The sequence below is a fragment of the Mesoplodon densirostris genome, chromosome 9, assembly GCF_025265405.1.
Source record: "Mesoplodon densirostris isolate mMesDen1 chromosome 9, mMesDen1 primary haplotype, whole genome shotgun sequence".
NCBI lineage: Eukaryota > Metazoa > Chordata > Mammalia > Artiodactyla > Ziphiidae > Mesoplodon > Mesoplodon densirostris.
Window position 1 is genome coordinate 15,437,005 of NC_082669.1, and position 14,248 is coordinate 15,451,252.

A 14,248-nucleotide genomic window follows, 5' to 3' on the forward strand; every position below is an offset into this window, starting at 1 on the left:
ATTGGTGGATACTGTGTAAATGGTAAGGGATAAGGCAGTGTAAGGATTCACTCAAAAAAGATTTACTGTGCATTGCTATTAGGCTCCGAGGGTATAAGGGTAATTAGATAGCGTGAACTTTGTAACATAGAGGCTGAAACCTATGAGAAACATTGCATCAAAAGAAAGCAGGGCTGCAGGCCTTCAAACAGGCCGACAGAGCAATCTCCTGGGATGTTAGGAGTTGACTGAATACTCTGCCCCAAATACACAGTTAGCCTCTAGAAATTCAAGCAGTAAAAGTATATTTTTTTGAGTCATGAAGGTTTTTTCGTATGTGACAGAGTGACCTGGGAAACAGAACATCTTGAATTGTCGGCTCCATCTTGGGAGGAGAGTGGCTGCTCCCTGGACCGGGAAAGGTCCAGGGAGAAGGAATATTGGTCCAGTATCTAGGGACAGGCAGCCAGGCCAGGCAGGAGAGAGGTCCAGAGTGGAAATCAAGTGTGAAAGGTAGGGGTTGGAGCAGGGAGTTATACGGAGGTTGGAGAATGTGAGGTACTATAGAATAGCCTGGGAGGATAAAATCTGCGTTTTTAAAAATTCAAGGAACAGAGCATAAAATGACCCTTGGTAATTCATTCCAAAGGTAAATAGCTGTGATCAAAGAGTGTATCAGCTATCTCACATCCCTCAGGCCAGAGTTTCTATCCCTTTCCTAGCAGCCTTTGCACACACGTTGAGATGAGGGGAGCTCCATGGCCTCCTGTGTCAAGATCGACAAAATGGGATTCTGACCTTGGAAACTTTCATCGCAGATGCAGATGGCGCCGGTGGTGCAGTATCCGTGCCCACTGCAGAGCTTGGGGCAAGCCTCTCCGATGTACACGTGGTCAATTGCCCAGCTTTGCTTTTCCGTTTCTTCGCCCTTCTGGATCCAGCGAAACTGTGTTGCACTGAAAGTCCCACAGAGAGCAGAAGGGATTCAGGAGGCTGTTATTTTCCATGGCTATGTCCAGCATCCAGCCTCTGGGAATGGGGGCTATTTCTAAGAAAAGGGCTTCCCAAACTTCTCCCCGAAGCATCCAAAGGGTGGAGGCGAGTAAATGTGTACCCCTCCCATTCTAGGAGTCTATACCCCAAAAGCCCTGAAATTTTTATGTGAATTTCCTATTCTGTTCCATAATAGACCTGTCTGTTTTTCCTGTAGTGGTGTATCATGTTCAAATCTTTGAGGAAAATAAATGCTGCTCTAGGAAGACTGTGCTCCATTATATTTATCCTGCAGCTTTGCGTAACCCAACCAGCCTGGCCTAACCCAGAGGGCACTGATTCTGGGAGAAACAGCACAACCTTTGGGGGCACAGAACACTGGGGCAGATACGGTGCCAAGTCCAAGTCTCTGGGCATTTGTGACTCTGGGCCTGTGATTGAGTTTGGTGTGTGCTGTGGTATTTAATCGAAAGAAAATTTGACGTGTGTGAACCATTTACAAACAAGATCCTATTTCTTCTAGGGACATGCAATTGCCATTTAGGGGCATGGGTTGGTGAGAGGAGGGGGAGATGAGGGGAAAGGGTACTAGGGCTGCAACTAAAAGTCTTGCCTCATTGTATCAGGTGCTCTTGCCTCATTGTATGTGCTCTGCAGAGACTGGCAGATGATTCCACAAAGTTTACCTTAGTGTGCAACCTACCTGGAAGAGACATGGTCAGGCAGCTGGATGGTGATTCTCTTCCAGCTGGAGCTGTTGACAGCGTTGTAGATGGTGGCTTCATGGAACTGGAAGGGGGAGCAGCCAATGCTGTTTGAAGAGGAAGGAAGGCACTGGGTCTGAACGAGCTGCCAGGAATCGGACCTGCAGAGACCAAAAAGGCTGCATTAGAAGCTCTTCAGAGAAATACATGACCTGTCTAATGTCAAGGGAATGCTTTAGGGTTGGGTTAAATTAAGACATTTTTATATAACTTTCCTATTTCCTATATATATTTATAATTACAGATAATAACAAGAAAAATTGAAAACTATCTCATATGAGATAGATCCTAACTCTTTACAGGCACATTAATATATTCACAGATGACAGAATAAAATGATGGCAGGAACAGAGTGGCATTCTAGTGACTTCCTCCCACCGATATTGTTACAAGAACTACACCTGGAGTCGACTGACAAAGGTCTCTATCTACCCAAACTTTCTCACTATAATTCATTTTTCAAAGTGGTGGTGAGAGGCAGGCCTGCTAGCACCAACAAAGCAACCTTCCTCTGTCAGACTGATGCTCAGTACTGCTACTATGCTTTAGGAGGTGTGACTCTAGCTAAAGCATGTTCAGACCTTTCATTGATCTATATTTTTATTAGGGTTGGTTGAGAACAAGCAACGTGAATAAAAGAGGGTTCTACTTTGAGGACAAACATAGTGTCTTCCTTAACTTACAATGTAAAGTTTGTTGGCTGCAGCATAATATAACATTGATTTTTCTTAGTTTGAAGGAAAAATTTGAAAATAAGATACGTGTGTGAATTTTATACAAATGAAATTTTTACATGTCTACACAGGAACTGCCACTTTTAATACATAAGAATGCTCCCCTGTAAGCAGCTGCCTTAAAAGTAGACAAACACTTGAATTGTATATTCACGTTTGGAGGAAATGTAAAACAGTAGTTCACAAACCTTGCATCCTTAGTGTACTCCAACATTACAGAATGAAGGTCACCACAAGAAGTAGCTTCACAGCCCACCACAATCTAAAACAAACAAACGATTGATATGTGTCAGGCTAGATTAAATAATGCCTCTCATTAATTAGAAATCCCATCTCTGTTCATTATGACTCTGAAAAGTAATCAAGAAGTATTCAGAGAAGCTTTTACAGAGCAGCCTGCCAGGACACCAAGAATACATTCTTTTGAGCTTTGTTAAAGTCATGCCATTTTGCAAGGAGATGAGAATTAAGGTTAAAAAAATACTATTTCTATTTACTTAATTAGTATAACATATTAATCATAAATTTGGGGAAGATAAATTGGTCAAAAGGAAAGCAGTATTTGGAGAATTAAAGGAAAGAAACAAAGTATCATTGGTTCAAAACATGTTCATTGATATCCTATCTTCATTGATGCTATCATTAAATTTTTATTTGTAATTAAAAATAGCAATTTTAACTACTTAATATTTATTCCTAGTCTTTTTCCATTTCCATGTGAATAAAAGCATTCCATATAAATGCTTGAATCATCAAAAATGCATAAATGCTAGAAAAATTTGGTGATTCAAATTTAAGTTCTAATCATCTACTCAATCAATAAGTCCTATGTCAGTGCTGATACTAGGGAAGGTTAGTGCTAAAAACTTTAGACTATACGCTTATTCATAAAACAACCCTGGTTTCAGAGGTAGAATAGAAAGTATATTCCAATAGTGGAAATGGAAACCAGAACACATACAAATAAAATGCTGTGGTGTTTCACAGGAAGGAGAGATTGAATCTTATTAAGTGGGTTAGAAAATAGTGCATCAGAAGTGGGAGATCTAAATTATTCCAGCTACAAAAAGAAAAGATAATTATGTGACGTGATAGAGGTGCTAATTATCACTATTGTGGCAATCATATTACAATATATAAATGTATCAAATCAACATGTTGTATACCCTAACTTTACACAATGCTATATGTCAAATATATTTCAATTAAAAAAAAGAAAAGAATTCATCAGGTAGAGTGTATGTGAACTGTCCCTGAAGAATGGGAAGAGTCTGAGAGGTAGAGCCAGGAGAAAGACATTTGGGTGGGAAAGCACTGTGGCATGTCTGGAGTGCAGCGTGTGGTGTGTTTTGGTCTAAGTGTAGAGTATGTGGAATATTGGTGGAGGAGGTTGGAAAGATTGGTTGAGTTTGACAGACCATGAGTTGTAGTCAAAGGTGTTTGATCTTAATTTGGTAGGCAGTGGGGAGTCGTGAAGGGTTAATGAGCAGTGGAATGGTGGGCTCAAAGCTGTGCTTTGTAAGGATCAATCTGACTGTGCTGTTGAAGACGGGTGGGAGTGGAGAGAGATTAGAAAGGAAAGGACTACTCAGTGGCCTACTCATTTAATTAGGGCCAGAATAAAGGTGGTAATAGTGCAAATAGAGGAGATGGGATGGGTGCCAGGAACACTGGGAGTTAGAATTAAAAGGATGTAGTAACTGATTAGATGTGAAAAGTGCAAAGTCAAAGACTACATTACAATTTAGAGCCAGTGAATAGGTGACAGGCAGTGCCATCAAGAGAAATAGGAAAATCAGAAAGAGAAGTTGGCGTGGGGCAGGAAGATATGAAGTTCACTGTTAGACAGCTGAGTTGAGGTACCAGTAAGACAGAGGTGTAGAAATGTACACAGGCTATTAAAAGTACTGAATTGACTGCTGATGAGCCAGTCAAGGTTGGATATGCAGATCTGGGAGTTGCTCTTAAAGATGGGATATTTGAAGCCAGAGGATGAATGAAGCTTCCAAAGGTGAGAATGTCTGTGAAGAGAGAAGAAAGCCAGGGAGAAGCACTAAGAAATGCTGATATTTACCAGGTTGAGGGAAGAAGAGGAACCAAAAAGGAGACAGACGTGGACATCAAGAAGGTAAGAGGAGAAGCAGCAGAGAACCCAGAGGCCAATAGCAAAGAGAATTTCACGAGCTGGAGAAGACAAGGACAAGAGTGCCAAATAGTACAAAGAAAAGGAAAAATGAGGAATGGGTGAAAGCTGTTGGATATGGTGTTTAGAAAGTCTATGGTGACTTTATGTTTTTATTTTTTAAACTTTTTCTTTTATATATGGGTGTAGCCGATTAACAATGTCGTGACAGTTTCAGGCACACAGCAAAGCAGCTCAGCCACACATATACAGGTAACCATTCTATGGTGACTGTAAAAATGCAGATTTAGTGACACTTTAATCATTAAATTTCTGGGGACAAGCTTTTGGTTTTTTTTAAGAAACAAATTGACTTGGCTAGAGAAGAAAATTTCAGTCTCTTCAGTTCTGGGTTGATAGAGGCAGCAAAAGAGGAGGTCCCAACCAACTTAATCAAAAAATGCTCTGATGTGAGCCTGGTAGAGGGAAAGCCTTAAAGGACGTGGCTTGGAATTAGGGGTGGTATAACACTGGACATGACCTTGAGCATCCTTCATGTCACTAAATTAAAGACAGTACTGAGGGAGTGGTAGCATTTGGGGGGCTTGCCTCACGCTCCAGTCTCTGAAGGAGAGTTTAATACAGAGCTGAGGAAACCAGAAAATTTGTTTTTTTTTTTTTTTTTTTTTTTTTTTTTTTTTGCTGTACGCGGGCCTCTCACTGCTGTGGCCTCTCCCGTTGCGGAGCACAGGCTCCGGACACACAGGCCCCGCGGCCATGGCTCGCGGGCCCAGCCGCTCCGCGGCATGTGGGATCCTCCGGGATCGGGGCACGAACCCGTGTCCCCTGCATCGGCAGGCGGACTCTCAACCACTGCGCCACCAGGGAGGCCCTGTTTGTTTTTTTTTTTGCAACATATCTCTAGGAATTTTTCATCTTGCAAAACTGAAACCCTATACATAGTAAGTCCTCATTTTCCCCTTCTCCCAGTTGTGAATACATTTTTATTATACTGATAAGGATTCTTACTATTGTGATTGTAGCACATCTTTTTTTTTTTTTTTTTTTTTTTTTTTTTTGTGGTACGCAGGCCTCTCACTGCCGTGGCCTCTCCTGTTGCGGAGCACAGGCTCCGGACGCGCAGGCTCAGCGGCCATGGCTCACGGGCCCAGCCGCTCCGCGGCATGTGGGATCTTCCCAGACCGGGGCATGAACCCGCGTTCCCTGCAACGGCAGGTGGACTCCCAACCACTGCGCCACCAGGGAAGCCCTGTAGCACATCTTTTTAAATAAGGGTATTAGAACTGATTTGTCTCTTTAAAATGATCTAGTAATAAACTGCATTTCTGTAATGCCCCTTTTTAGTGTGTTCTGCAGTGAGAAAGACATTAATTGATATTACTTTATCTTTCTAATTGTCTATTAATTACCTCCTATGCCTTCCCTTCCATTCTTCTATATGAATAAAATATGCAATTATAAGAAGTGAGAGTCCTTTTCAAATCTTTGGTAAGTTCCAATTGGGCTAATGTACAGGTTCGTTTTTGGAAGTCAGAGACAAAAGGAAAATGGAAAGACATAATAAAAAAGGATAGCTAAAGAAGCAAAGTGGCTTGATGTATGAAATAGGCATAAAGAGAAAGTGGTAGAGAAATGGAGGAGAGAGACAGACAGAAAGGGACAGAGACAAAGAAACTAATAAGCAGATGTGCCCATTTGAGCTTTTTATTTCCAAGTTTGGAAAAATGAACTCAGGATTACATATCTGAGATACAATACAGTTACATTTCTTGCTATGTCCCAATATACTTAGATTTTAACCTGTGTTCAAATAATCCTACAAGATAAAGGTCTTTGTGAAAGATAACTTCTTTTATTGATAAAGTCTCTTTTAATGAATGAAATCAATCATTTCCTTGGAGTTGTTCAAATAAGTATTCTCTCTATACCCCCTCCCCCAAATGTAATGCCAGACTCTGGAAGAGCCGCTTCCCCTTACTTTAAACTGCATCATGTATCCTGGCTGTATAATGAGTTCTCTGGAGGAGAGTGCATTGTGAGTCTTGTCCTTCTTTTTATTTGGCCAGTAGAGGTGGAAGGATGGATTGCCACAGAATCCTGCTGTCCTCACTGCATTGGGGTAAAAACTCCAGTTTTCTTCATGGGAAGTGCCTTCTGTTAAGGTAAATTGGAAGCAATATGGCATGTTATTCTCTTGAATTAATTGGTTTAGTGTTGAACTACTTGAATGTCTATGTTCTAGCTCTTTGCTTACTCTTTAAGATTGACTTTTATTTTATTTAATTGGTATAATATATAAATCCAAGATGAGAAATCACATCTAGAAAAGATTATTAAATGCTAGAACAATGATTACTCAAGTTTTAAAATGTAACTGCTAGACTGGTAACTTTCACCATTCCAAAATTTTTCCTGGTATACTTTCAAACCAATACAATGTGTATCTCTGCACAGAAATTCCTAAAGAAAAGGAAATTATTTTGGGCTACTGAAATTTCAAATTATACTTAGAGTGAGACATTTTGTCTTTAATGAGATTTATTAAAGTCTTAGTTGACATTTCAACATAAATTCTTAGTTGACATTTCAACAAGCAGCCAACCTTGAAGATGTATAAACTATTGGGCAAAATAATAGCTAACATTTGTTGATCAGTAAATATGTGCTAGGAACTCATCTAAAGGCTTTTCATATAGTAACTCAGGTGAAGACATAAGCAGACAAAAGACTCACAGGAAAGATTGTTCAATGTCTTGTTTCTTACCATCATCAAAAGTGTCGACCAGTTGACTGGGATTGATTTCTGCTCCGCCAATCAAAATGTTGTCTAGTGCCCACTGAGCACGCTCTACCCCAGAGACCACAAGTCCATTGCTGATCACAAAAGGCTGCCACCAGCGAAGTCGAGTTGTGTTGGTGAGGGCATCCTCGGGAAGAAGGATGTAGTCGTGTCTGACAGAAATGTATTTTTGATAATCCATCTCATGGAGCAAAGTCCAAGTAATTCCTATAAAGCAAATACACCAAAAAAGTAACATATCTGGACAAAACAGCACAAACCACCAGTATACTGCAGTTACCATAAATTTCCCAAAGAAATCTTCAGCCAGATAATGAGAACTGATTTCACTGACTTTAATGTAAGTGTTCCCCACTTACACATATTGTTTCAAAATGAGGCTGATGATATAAGGGGAAGGAGGGTATTTAGAAATACTTGGCCACAAATAGAAACACTTAAGTAAAAATTATATACTTTCTGCTTCTAAAATTTTGTTCTCGATTCCTATATGCATTATTTCTCATAAATAATGAGAAACACCCATGTTTTGCATGTTTCTGGACAAGAACTCCTAGTATTTTTAAATATAGCTATTATAATTCTATGCAATTTGTGATTTGTTGCACAAATATGAAGCTTCTGTCATCAACTGATAAAGAGAGCAGGTGGAATGTTTACATTACTTAAGAAAACACTTTGAATATCCTAAAATACTTTAGGGTCATCTATCTATCTGCCAGTTATTAAGAATGATACCTATCTGCTAAAGCTGATTTTCTAAAGACCTCATGGTACTACTGGCCTGGTTTCAGCTACTTCAAAATAATGAAACAGAATCTTCTTAAAAGTGGGACTGGCTCACGAATTGACTATCTTTTTTCACAACTAATGACGTTTTCTTGTAGCTCTTCTATAGCATTTATTACATGCTTGTTCACACAAAAGCTTTTTAAAACACTTTAAAATGTTTTTAAAATTATCTTTTCCTTGGAAGACCAAGCAAAAATTTATTTCTTAATTGTATCATTTATAATCAAGCTTCAGCTAAGCATCGTGATTATTTTCTTTATTCATAAAGTTTGGAGTTTATTTTTTTTAATGTGATTTCTCTCTTGTCCTTTTTGGGGTAGATTTTGTATAACACAGAAGTCACACGTATATAGAACGTGTAATGCAACTAAGGTCTGTAGCTTTCTCTTTGTGGCTTTCACTATTTGCACTGCCAGGTCAGCAAAGTTTTGCAGGGACTTTGCTGAGGGGCACTGGATGGAATGTGGCAATCTGCTCCAGGGCGTGGCTTTCACCCCCAAAACGTGCCTCCATCGGTAGAGTAGTCCAACAGCACGCCTTCCTTCCGGCAGATGGGCCGATGGCAGGAGGTCATGTTATTCTCACTACCGATGCGCCCCCAGTATTGCAGGAATCTGAACGCAAGCACATATTATCCGTCAGAACAGTTAATTAGAACAAATCATCTACTCAAGTCCTGGATAACAGCTTCTTCCACACGCATTCTGGTTCGGGGGCCAATATGCTACGTTGTGACAAAAATAACAAAAAATTGACTTACTTTGCCCCTCTGAGATCTAAATCTTGGGTAATAGCTTGTCTCACTGTGGATCCCCCAAAATAGAGTGCAGTGTCCTCTGCAAGAATCCCACACTCAGTACAAGTACTTCCACCTTCCAAGGACATCCATAAATCAGGCTTGATTTCTTCACTGTCAAAGCGTTCCTTCAGGAAAGTCTGGAAAAGATTAAGTGGCATGTGTTTAAAAATAACAATTTTAAAGAATAATTATGGAATAGTTAAGACAATACAGAATTACATCTTGGACTTGAAAAAAATTAGAGCTGATTTCAAATGCTTTTCCAAAAGATACTAAAAGAAACCCAACAGGATACATCCACAGTATTCTTTTCCATCATATATTGAAACTCATTTAAACTGCTTAAATAGTGTTTAATAATTGGAATTTAAAATCTAGAATCTTAAAATAAGACAATTGTAAAGTTGAGTATAGTAATACTCCCACTGGTAAAATGTTACTTAAGCATGTACTCTCAAAATATACTTATTTATTTATATATTATATAAAAATACTTTTGTACTTTATTTTGATTCTATGAAACACGAACAAAAATTGAAAATTTAAAGGAGTAAGATAAAATAAAACAGATGTTTTAGCACTTTTCCCCCCAATATTCCCTGATTGATTGTCTTGTTCTCCCTGGGAGTACGTGCCCTCCACCTTGGAGATTGATTTAGGAATCCAGAACCCTTAAACCTAATGCATATTTTTAAAGTTTCCATACAAAGGATTTATTTACTGGGGGCCCCAAAGAATGTGGTTATAAATTATTAGTCTCACTCTTAAGTTGGTTCTTGATGCACAGTCCGCAATGCGAGTACATGCTTCCTTCAGGGGCTTTAACATTACCTTCAGAGTGTGAGTCAAGTAGCAGTTTGGCCCAGAGTATCCCGGATCACAGATGCACTGTTCCTTTAAGCAGTCCCCATGGCCTCTGCAGTTGTCCAAGCATTCAGGGCCCAGGTAGAAATTGTCAATTGCCCACTGCGTATCTGAGTGCTTCTGATAGAACCTAAACCTTACTGGACTATTGGCAACACAAGAGCAAAGGAGTGAAGAACAAAAGTCAACTTTACTCAGGTCCATTTTCCTGCGTGTCTATTCAGTAGTCAAGAGAAAAAAACATTTAAATCATTCTGACAAGATGAAATGGGTTAATAAAAGATGTCTTCAGAGTACCACTATCTTTCTAGAAATGGAAGTTTAAAGCCAGTTCAATTTACATTTTAAAATACGTGAGTAAACTTGTAAAAAAACCCCACCAAAACCACAGTGGAATCTCTATTTCAAGCAAAAGGAACATTTAAAAGTGCAAATCCGTAACTATCATAAATCAGGGAGCTTATGAACTGGAGTCCAGTGGCTGCGACACAATTTCTATTCATTAATCGTATTCCTGAAATTGTACAGAAGGTGAATCAATCCTTTGACAGAGCCTTGTCAGCATACACACGGCCCTCAGGGGGTTGGGAAACAGCAACTTCTGAATTCCCCAAAGATAAAGAATATTCTCAGAGTAACTGTGCTAATTAGAAAACAATTTTGAAAGGGTTATATATTAAAGGAAAATTTCCCTGAGATTTCAATTTCATCATTGCTCTTCTCTGTCTTCTGGGGAACATACAAGCCTCATAATTAACCTGATATTAAAAGATGCCACCCTATTTTGGTGGAAAGAGTTCACAGTGCATGAGGGAACATTCTGGGACGATGTGAATGTTTTGTATCTTGTTTCATGTGGTGGTTACACGGGTTATACAATGGGAAGAACTCACGGTGAGGAACAATTAAAATGTGTTCATTTTACTGAATGTAAATTATACCTCATTATAAAAAACAGAGTAAAGATAGGAGGGGGAAATGAGGAAATGAGGTTGTGGTGGCTCCTCAGCATCCATTTCAGCCCAGATGAGTCACATGAGATAATCACTGTAATATAATGCCCCTCACTATTGACGGAGTCAGGAACGGGCTTTTTTTTTTTTTTTTTTTTTTTGGCGATACGCGGGCCTCTCACTGCTGCGGCCTCTCCCATTGCGGAGCACAGGCTCCAGATGCGCAGGCCCAGCGGCCATGGCTCACGGGCCCAGCCGCTCCGCGGCATGTGGGATCCTCCCGGACCAGGGTACGAACCCGTGTCCCCTGCATCGGCAGGCGGACTCTCAACCTCTGCGCCACCAGGGAAGCCCCGAGGAATGGGCATTCTTGAACTAATTTGTGCCAATGGGATGCAAGGAGGCACTTGCTCCAGCTCTGTTAGAAAGAAAAGGGACTCTCTCTCTCTCCCATTGGACACAGGTAAGGATGCACTGTGCTCCAGCTTTCTGGAAGTCATCTATGTTCATGAGCGGAACCAGCCTGAAGACTGAGTGAGACATCCATGTGTGGACAGTGGAGTGAAGAGTAAGAGTAAGAGAGTAAGAAATAACAATGTCCTTGAAGACACTGTTGAGCTTGTAAATCAACCAATCCTAGAGTCCACTTATCTTTGGGTTTTTTTCATTATAGATATAATACATTTCATCTTCAATTGAGCCACATTTAATTTTAATTTGAATGGAGTTTTCTGTTACCTGCAGCTGAAAGTATCCTGATTGTTTTCTAGCACGTTAATTGACTAAGCCCTTTAGATATGTAGCAGAAAACTGAGTGGTCATGTAATAAATGATCTCTAAGGGACTTTTTTTTTTTTTTTTCGCCATGTGTAAGCACCTTATTCAAAGGCTCTATAGGTTCTGGTCCTATATCCTAACTCTGTTTCACAAGAAGGTTCTTCATTTAGCCAGAAACTGTGATTCATATGGTAGAAGTATACCTGTCATCTTCTTTAATGTATCTTTTCCCCTAATTTTATAGTTAAAGGGAAATTTTTTTTTTTTTTTTTTTTGCAGTACCCGGGCCTCTCACTGCTGTGGCCTCTCCCGTTGTGGAGCACAGGCTCCGGACGCACAGCCTCAGCGGCCATGGCTCACGGGCCCAGCCGCTCCGCGGCATGTGGGATCTTCCCGGACCGCGGCACGAACCCGTGTCCCCTGCATCGGCAGGCGGACTCCCAACTACTGCGCCACCAGGGAAGCCCGAAGGGAAATTTTTAAAAAATATATATATATTGGGCCTCCCTGGTGGCGCAAGTGGTTGAGAGTCCGCCTGCCGATGCAGGGGATACGGGTTCGTGCCCCGGTCTGGGAGGATCCCATATGCCGCGGAGCGGCTGGGCCCGTGAGCCATGGCCGCTGAGCCTGCGCGTCCGGAGCCTGCGCGTCCGGAGCCTGTGCTCCGCAACGGGGGAGGCCACAGCAGTGAGAGGCCCGCATACCGCAAAAAAAAAAAAAAAAAAAAAAAATATATATATATATATATATATTTATTTATTTGGCTGCATGGGGTCTTAGTTGCAGCATGTGGCATCTTTGGAAATTTTTTGTAATTGCCTAAATTAACTTATCCACATACTTTTCAGAAAACAGGTTAATCATCTTGGCTCACTACTGCTCCAGGCTAATTACTTTTCACTGCAGGTGCAGAACATAATGCTTTGATAAGAAAAAAATGAAACCTACCTACAAACTACATTTGTACAAATAGCATGAAGAGTTAGGATTTGTACAAATAGCATGATGAGTTAGGTTTTGTTCTTGGCTCTATCATGGATGGACAAGGCAGTAATGTGCAAAGTGTATGATGTACAGTGGACCACAATTTACAAGGTCCATAAGGTAGCATACATGTTTTCAACTGGCTCCAAGGCCATCACCATTTTCAGACACTGAGGTATGGAAAATGGAAGGGCCTGTCAAGGCCTATCTTGACAAGTCTGAGGATTACAATTTGAGGTCTCCTTAAATTAACTCATCATGGAGGTCACCAGTTAGAGAACCTTTAGAGTTAGGGAGGAAGAGAGCATTTTATCCACAATTACACAATACTTTCAGGCTGACCACAGTGTCCCTAAACCTATTTCTAGTGCTTAGAACTAGGCTTTATTTTAATTTTCTACTTACTTTCCAACTAAACTTTCAGGAAGTAGGTAGGTGATCCTTTTCCATCCTTTAGTTGGAAAGAATACAGATGGTTGAGAAACACTTCCAGAGCATTTTGGGTCTGCAGGTAAGCACTGAGGGACCAGATAATTCCAGCTCACACCAAAGTCAGTAGAGTACTGCACATGAATTTGATTCTGGGTGACTTTTTCAGATACTTTACATCCAACAGAGATCTAACAAATGGAAATGCAAGGTTATTAAGATATTAAAACCATATTACAGTTTCTGCTCTAAAGACTTGGTAGCCAGAAAGTTGCTGATCACTTGACAGACAACCACACCTGTCCTGTATTTTCAGGTTCATTATTTGCTCTGCTGATAGACGGTGGAGTTGACATGGTTGCCCAAGGTGACAAATTATAGAAAGTGTCACATATATTGTGCAGGGAGTTTGGAGAGAAGCTGAAATCTGTGCTTCTGCCATGGCTGGCTGATTGCCTTGGTAGGCCTGGGCCTACTCTTACAAATTGTTGTTTGTTGTGCTAATGGTCTGGCACTTCTGTTTGGCAGAATGCTCGACAAAGAAGGATTACTAACAGCTTTACCAAGTTTACTGTTTTGTTATACAATTTATGACTCTCAATAAATCACTTTCAACTACAAGTAAGATGCAATGAAGTAATTACAGAAGGTACTTTCGACCCTAACCCTTTGTTGATGGAGATAGTCATAATGCAACATTTGTTGCTAATACAGTGGGATTGAGGTAGACAGAATAAATTGATTGAAATAAAATCTTGGCCAAAATTGATGTTGGCATTAATGCTAATCATGCCTTTGTTTTCTATAATTTTCTTTCTCCAGAAACACTGAAATGCTTTTGTAAAGAAAGTAGGTATAAAAAAAGAAGTAGGTATAACTGCAATAGCTTTAATCTTCTCTTAAAGGAAAAAAATTGCCTAAATCATATAATGATTTAAACTCAGGGAATTGAAATCAGTATCCTACATTTTATTTATCAATATTTTGCTCTATCAGTATTTAATCCCAGACAGAAACACATTTACTCTTATGTAAGTTTCATCTTGAAATAGTTCAAAAATAAAATACTTTTAATCATTAAGTTATATATAGTTGGGATGTATTGATATATTATCTTAGTATTAAATTTCATTTTTCAAAGTATGTATTAAGTCAATAAAATACTGTATGATCGTTGTCTCCACAATTTTTTTCATTTTTATATTGCTGGTGTATGGCTATTTATGTAATTGAGGTC

The 14,248-nt window shown here is 39.9% G+C and overlaps 1 protein-coding gene across 2 annotated transcripts in view; it reads right to left on the bottom strand.

Moving 5' to 3' along the window:
* Nucleotides 1-14,248, bottom strand: part of RELN (reelin) — a 527,861-nt gene that overhangs the window by 14,517 nt on the left and 499,096 nt on the right. For both annotated transcript variants that reach the window (XM_060107639.1, XM_060107638.1), the window contains exons 52-60: nucleotides 12,988-13,202; nucleotides 9,836-10,013; nucleotides 8,966-9,141; nucleotides 8,713-8,819; nucleotides 7,378-7,620; nucleotides 6,592-6,767; nucleotides 2,659-2,732; nucleotides 1,676-1,837; nucleotides 778-935 (exon numbers count right to left, since the gene is read on the bottom strand). In XM_060107639.1, coding sequence (XP_059963622.1) covers nucleotides 778-935; nucleotides 1,676-1,837; nucleotides 2,659-2,732; nucleotides 6,592-6,767; nucleotides 7,378-7,620; nucleotides 8,713-8,819; nucleotides 8,966-9,141; nucleotides 9,836-10,013; nucleotides 12,988-13,202 — 1,489 coding nt within the window. The remainder of the gene's footprint in view (nucleotides 1-777; nucleotides 936-1,675; nucleotides 1,838-2,658; nucleotides 2,733-6,591; nucleotides 6,768-7,377; nucleotides 7,621-8,712; nucleotides 8,820-8,965; nucleotides 9,142-9,835; nucleotides 10,014-12,987; nucleotides 13,203-14,248) is intronic.